Source organism: Gouania willdenowi, assembly GCF_900634775.1.
Source record: "Gouania willdenowi chromosome 24 unlocalized genomic scaffold, fGouWil2.1 scaffold_320_arrow_ctg1, whole genome shotgun sequence".
Lineage (NCBI taxonomy): Eukaryota > Metazoa > Chordata > Actinopteri > Blenniiformes > Gobiesocidae > Gouania > Gouania willdenowi.
Window position 1 is genome coordinate 4,239,516 of NW_021144848.1, and position 7,500 is coordinate 4,247,015.

General features: G+C 39.3%; 1 protein-coding gene across 1 annotated transcript in view; it reads right to left on the minus strand.

The window, feature by feature from the left end:
• LOC114458239 (C-1-tetrahydrofolate synthase, cytoplasmic-like) overlaps positions 1-992 on the minus strand; it is a 4,406-nt gene extending 3,414 nt beyond the window's left edge. The window contains exons 1-4 of the mRNA XM_028440595.1: positions 717-992; positions 532-616; positions 125-184; positions 1-48 (exon numbers count right to left, since the gene is read on the minus strand). The exon at positions 1-48 is cut by the window's left edge and continues 6 nt beyond it. Coding sequence (XP_028296396.1) covers positions 1-48; positions 125-184; positions 532-616; positions 717-808 — 285 coding nt within the window. The 5' untranslated portion in view covers positions 809-992. The remainder of the gene's footprint in view (positions 49-124; positions 185-531; positions 617-716) is intronic.
• Between the last annotated feature and the right edge of the window lie 6,508 nt (positions 993-7,500).

The window sequence follows — 7,500 nt, forward strand, 5'->3', positions numbered from 1 at the left end:
TTGTGTGGCCGTCTGTGGCAAACGCAAGTGTTTCGCCTCAATCCCAATCTACAGACATAACGACAGACACATGAGGACTGACAAAGAATCACAGACATGTGAGGATGGACAGACACCTACTGACCTCAGCGGCAGCCTTCAGTTTAGTGCTGATGTACAGGTTGGAGTCATCTCGCTGTCCAACCTGAAAGAGACTTAGTCTGTAGGTCTGTCTGTAGCTCTGTTGGTCTGTAGGTCAGTCGTTAGCTCAGTCTGTAGGACTGTCTGTAGGTCAGTCTGTCGATTTGTCTGTAGATCAGTCTGTAGTTCAATGTGTAGGCCTGTCTGTGGGTCTGTCTGTGGGTCTGTCTGTAGATCAGTCTGTAGGTCTGTCTGTGGGTCTGTCTGTAGGTCAGCCTGTAGGTCAGACCAAAGGTCAGTCTGTAGGTCTGTAAGTTTGTCTGTGGGTCTGTCTGTAGATCTGTCTGTAGGTCAGTCTGAAGGTCAGTCTGTAGGTCAGTCTGTAAGTCTGTCTGTAGGTCACAGACTAACCTGTAGAACCACCAGACTGGGTCTAAACCCTGAGAACTCAGAGCTGATCTTCTCCACCTCCACCTTCAGTCTGTCCTTCACCAGCCTGAGAAACACAGACCGACAGACAGACATGAGCAGCTAAACATGAGAGACATACAAACACAGACAGACAGACAGACAGACAGACAGACAAAGAGACAGACCTGGATGTCTTAGTCCCAGATATAACAGTTGCTAAGAAGCGTCTGCTGCCATGGAAACCAGGACAATGACGGAGGGCGAGTGAGGACCACATGATCCAAGGAGAGAGAGACAGACCTGAGACAGACCAGAGACAGACCTGAGAGCGTAGGTCCTCACACTGACTGTGCTGACGGACACATGTTCAGCTCTCAGTGACCTTTGACCCCCACAGTGACCACGCTCACTAAGCACACAGGAAGTAGAACACCTGGGAGAGGACGGAGGCTCAGCACGGACAAAACTCTGTGTGTGTGTGTGTGTGTGTGTGTGTGACGGTCAAAGTCCAGTGAGTGCTAACTCATTCACTAACTCTTCACATGCTTCACACTGTGTGTATTGTGTGTATATCTAACCCTGTTATTGTGTATGTATTGTGTATTACTCTCCTTTATAAAGATCATCTAACCCATTCAGTGTCGGCATCATGGGGGGGGATTTGCAGGCTGTGCCCCCTCTGGCCGTGTCCCCCGACTCCTCTCTTCCTACTCTCCAGGGGAGCCTTTTTATTACTCAACGATCTGATTGGCTATTGTAACTGACTGTCTATTCACTGACATATCATACAACAACACAAGCTACAGTAGCTGGAATATGATTGGATAAAAAATCAACACTACATCATTTAATCACATTTCAGCCTTAATGAAGGAAAAAGTCAAAATGTAGTTATTGTGCTGCTAGTGATTAATAAAAGGGTCTTTGTGGCTCCACTGACTTTGACCTATTATTGTTTTTATTGTAAAACTATTGATAAAAAATAAATGGTTTATATCACCTATTGTCATTTAGAGTAAAAATATATAGATATGAATATTGGTCCATATCACCCAGGCCTAATGTAACCAAAGCAATAACGTTTTATCTTGTAAATGATATGATTGTATAAACTGTGTGAAATGAGGCGTTCAAACACTGTTTAAAGTATGATTTTATTAATATGAGTGTATTACCTCAATAACTAATAGAAATCACTGATATACTGACTTGTTATGTAGCATGTGATGCTAATGCTAATGCTACACTACTTTAGTTAAAACACTGTGACTATAAGAAGATGTCAGACCTTTAGTTTAATGATAATTATACTTAGAACCAGTTTGATAAATTGTTTACATACAATTTAAAAAATATTTGAAAATTGTGTGCGACTTGTTTCTGTTTATAGTTTTTCCTAAAGACAGGAAATGTTTTCTTACTGGAAAATATTTTATCTGACACATTGGATGTATTGACACAAACACTAACCTCATTGATCTGTATTCACGTCTTTGTACTTTTTTATTGCATGGAAAAAAAGTAACTAAGTAATGTTTACTTCTGCTTTAAGTAAAATGTAAAATTGTAATCAAAGTAACAGTACTTTTACTAAAATACATTTTTTTCTGGACTCTTTCCACCCCTGAAGGTTTGTTATAGAGATTAGTCTTGACAAGAGTTCACAACCCTGGATGACAAAGTATTAATAACTAATGAAATTATCTGAAACACTTTAACTTAATTTCAGATGGTACCATCTAAGGCCAATTACTGTAATATTAATATTAATAATAATTAATATTATAATTATTATCACTCCTTGTCTAAGTCCCCCTACACAGGTTGCAGGAAATGGTCAGATCGTAGTCTAAAATTTTTACGTCAACTTTTACGTTAACTAGTTAAATATTTGAGCAGTTAAAGTCTGACTGGTGTTCCCATTACTGATTAATATTGGTATTTGCAACTACAATCATTTTTGACATCCCATAAAGAGTGGGAACAACTCTTAAATCCCACTCCTGTTAAACAATTTATTATAAAACAATTAGATAATGGAGAAAATAATCTCTAGATTATACAATATTATGTCAACAACTCACAATTTATACGACAAAGATGGGAAGTGGAGATGGCAACAGATATACCAGAGCACGTATGGAAGAGATCTGCACTGGAATATTTGCAAAACGTTGGAACCCTGTGCTGCCTTTACTAATACTATGACACATGTACACAACATATCTATCGAAATATCTATTATATTCATATTGTGGTGGGTTTATCCACATGTTGATGTGATGACACCTTCTTCATATAAACATAAAATTGTATTAGTACAATGATGAGCGTCCCAGTTAGACCCTCCATTCCAAGGTGTGAGTGCAGCAGAGCCAAAAGCTACACAGAGGAACAAACACATATATATGGATCTGACCAGAACCCTGAAACCCAACAGGTGGAGTTTAAAGTTTTAGCTTTAAGACAAAGAAGGGAAGCAACAATTGTTTATTACGGTGGTAAAACTCCTATGCAACAACAGAGAAGCACAAGAACAGGCAACTTCCACGATTCACAGGCAATAAACATTCCAACAGCAGAGCCTGCTGGGTTTGATTGTGAAAACATTTGTTCAGGCCTGATGAAGGCAATGGTCAACTTGAAGTGAAAAGGTATATTGTATAAAATAAATATCATATGGCGCAGTCAATACACTTTGAAAACACATGTGAAATGTTTGTACATTTGTACATTAATGCTTTTTGTTTGTGTTTAATAAAAATGGCTGCCCACTGCTCCTCAGGGATGGGTTAAATGCAGAGGACAAATTCCATTAATGTACAAACATTACATGGCCAATTAAAGGCGAAAGCCCCGATTTAATCTTTAATAAAAATACAAATAAAAGACGTTCTAAAAAACACAACACAAAACATTCAAAAGCTTAAAATCAATAAGAACATTTAAAATCATCAGTAAAATCATCATGACATCATCAACATGATCATAAATCTCTATCAATCATACACAGTAGATAAAAAAGTTCCTTTAACTTTGATTTAAAAATGTTCACATGTGATGCTGACTTCAGCTCTGCTGCAGTTTGTTCCACTTCTTTGCAGCATAACAACTAAACACAGCATCACCATGGTTACTGTGAGCTCTGGGCTCCACTATCTGACCTGTGTCCATAGATCTCAGAGACCTGCTGGGTTCATACCTGACTAACATCTCACTGATGTATTCTGGACCAAACCCATTCACACATTTATAACCAGCAGCAGAACTTTACAGTCTCCTCTGAGGCTGACTGGGAGCCAGTGTAATGTGTTCTGACCTCTTTGTTCTGGTTCAGACCTGAGCTGCAGCGTTCTGAACCAGCTGTAGATGTTTGATGAAGACCATTACAATAGTCCAGTCTGCTGGAGATAAAAGCATGGACCAGTTTCTCCTGATCTTTCTGAGTCATTAAACCTTTCACTCTGGAGATGTTCTTTAGGTGGTAGAAGATGTTTTTGATCTGATGCTGAATGTCAGATCTGAGTCAATCAGAACACCAAGGTTTTTGACTTGGTCTTTATCTTCTAAAGATCCAGACTCAGATACTTGCTGACAGCAGTCCTCTTTTCCTTGTTACCAAAGACAATCACCTCCATCTTGTCATGGTTTAGTTGAAGGACGTTTTCACACCAGAACACAAATGAAACATAGGAAATTTATAAAAATCACAATAATAATAATAATACCACAAATACATTATGGATGATTAATGTTTCTGTTGATCCAGTCCTTGTGTTTTCTCAGAGTAACAGACACATTAACTTGATCAATAGGATCAAATGATACGACCAGTTTAATATGCTAGTTACAGATAGCATTTTGGGCTCATTATTTTTGAATGTTGGACCAAAGCATTTCATGTAATTCAAATAAAGTTATCCTGAATAAAAAATGTGAAAGTGGAAGTAAAATCTGTTTGTTTCTCTTACACTTCGTTGAGTAGATCTTGTTGTCACCAAGGTGAACGTCAGGGATCTTGGGCTTGAAAAGTTTGGAGACCACTGATCTACAGTGTCAAATGCAGACTTAGATCAATAGAATGAGAACAGATACTTTTCCTGAATCAACCTTATGTCATTGATCACTTTGATCAGATCAGTTTCTGTGCTGTGATGAGAACCAAAACCTGACTGAAATTTATCAAATATTTTGTTGAATGTTAAGAATTGACTCAGTTGGTTGAAGACCACCTTCTCAATGATCTTGGCCATGAATGGAAGGTTCTGATTGGTCTATAGTTAGCCAGTATAGAGGCATCCAGTGTTCTCTTTTTTAACAGAGGTTTAACAGCAGCTACTTTCAGGGATTTTGGTACAGTGCCTGATTGGAATGAGCAGTTAATTATCTGACACAAATCAGTGATAAATAACTTTACAACAGTTTTAAAGAAGTTTGAGGGTTTTGTGTCAAGGCAACACATTGATGGATTCAGCTGCTGAACAGTCTCCTCTATTGTTTTTGGGTTCACTGTAATAAACTCTAACATTGTAGTTGACTCCTCCCTCAGTGGTTGAAGCTGTTTTGCTGGTTTGTTCTGATATTTGACCTTATTGATTGTATTTTTTCATTGAAATATACAGCAAATTCATTGCATTTTCCAGCTGACAGTAATTCAGGGGCTATCTGATCTGGGGGGGTTGTGAGCTTTTCAATTACAGAAAACAACGTGCGAGAGTTGTTGACATTTTTGGCAATAATTTCAGAAAAGTATTGCTGCCTTGCTTTGAACAAGCCATCATTGAATTTTCGCAGACTTATTTTGTACAGTTCTAGATGAATTTGGAGTTTTGTTGATCTCCATTTACGCTCAGCTCTTCTACAGTCAGATTTCAAATTCTGCATTATCTCAGTCCTCCTCCAAGGTGTTTTCTGTGTGTTTGGTTTTCTCTTAGTTTTGATTGGAGCCACCACATCTATGACATTACAGACTTTTCTATTATACTCATCCAGAAGATCATCAACTGTCTCAGCACTCAATGTTGGTGTCATTGCTATGGTTTCCATAAACTGTGCACGTGTTCTCATTTATGTACCTTTTCTTTAAACACACATAACTAGGGGGAACAGATGTTACAGTCTCTAGGTCAAAAAAGACACAGAAATGATCAGATAGAGCTAAGTCTCTTACATCAACAGCAGAGATATCAACACCTTTAGAGATAACCAGATCCAAAGTGTGACCTTGAGTGTGTGTCGGACCAGTCACATGTTGTGTAAGACCAAAAGTATCCATTAAAGCATACAGTTCTTTGGCAGTATTGTCCATGTTATTGTCTACATGAATATTTAAGTCACCTGTTATTATTAAAAAGTTGTATTCAGTGCATACAACTGACAGCAGTTCAGCAACCTCATCCATGAATTCTCCAGAATATTTTGGGGGTCTATAAATGACTAAAAACAGAACTCTTGAATCACCCTTCAGTAAGAATGACATATATTCAAAGGAGATAAAATCACCAAATGTTATTTCTTTGCACTGAAATATTGATTTAAAAATGGCAGCAACTCCACCACCTTTCCTGCAAGTACGACACTTATTTAAATAAATAAAGTCTTGTGGTGAACTTTCATTGAGAATAGTATTACTGATACCATCATTCAACCACGTTTCATTAAGAAATAAAAAGTCCAAGTGATGTGTTAAAATAATATCATTAATTAGTAGTGACTTGTTAACAAGAGATCTAACATTAAGAAGAGCTAATTTTAAAGACTTTACTGGAGACACTGGTGGACTTTTTGGATGACATGTTATAGGAGTCACATTTTTATCTCTATTAAGCTTTTTGTTTTTCTTTAATTTAACATTTTTACCTGTGTTACCTGTCACCACAGGAATTAAAGAAGCTGCATTAACTCCATAAGGCCCTGACTTTTTCTGGTTGTTCCTAAACATAGAGCTATTGCAGTCTAGACCCAGCACACATCAGACCTGTGTCGCTCTAAGATGAACACATCTGGCCTGAGGAGAAGAGTGATCCTGGGCCTGGTATCACTGAGGAGGGATGGGTGGTGCTGATTGGTTCTTTAGAGGAGATAAGATGGGACCATGGTGGGGTAAAGGGTGGGGTGTCAGTCTTGTACCAGCCAGAACCAGCTCGTTCATCTGGGCAGTATATTTGGGGGGCGATGAGTGCAGGTGGGGCTCAAAGTTCACCTTTATTCAAAGTGGGGAAGAGACAGCAGAACTAACAAAGATCTAGAACCTGATCAGGACCAGGTGAAGATCTGAGCCAGTATGAAGCTCCGCCTCATGACCAATTAGTTCTCTTGGTAAATGCCCTGCCCATTGTTAGCAGATCCTGATTGGTTCACATCTATCAGATGATCTTAGAAAGAAAGAACATTTATCCATTCATCCATCTTCTTCCGCTTTTATCCGGGGCCGGGTCACGGAGGCAGCAGTCTCAGCAGAGATGCCCAGACCTCCCGATCCCCGCACACCTCCTCCAGCTGTTCTGGGGGACCCCGAGGCGACACCAGGCCAGATCATAAATGTTTAAAGAACATTTATGATAGACCCAATCCTTCATTAAATAGAAACACAGAGATGTTCATGTGATCATGTCACCTAAAGTGAGCTGATGGAGGCGGAGTCTTCTATTCTATGGCTCCGTCCCAATACTCGCACTTCCACCCTTGCGTGTTCTCAATGAGGGTGAGTGCATAGGGTGTCCCAATTCTCCATAGTGATCTTTCGCCCCGCCCCCTATGCGCCCCTGATCCACACTTCACCGAAACCTGTATCCAAGCGGACTTCACCGAAAGATATTACATATAATTCTTAGCGGTATAGAGGTTTTGCACCGACGTCACTGATATCACGTGGGTTTTGTTTATCTGTCTGTGGGTCCTGTTAAAGGTGCAGTCTGCAACTCTCAGATCCCTCTCTTGGTTCTTTTTGCTCAGTCACAGTTCATTCTG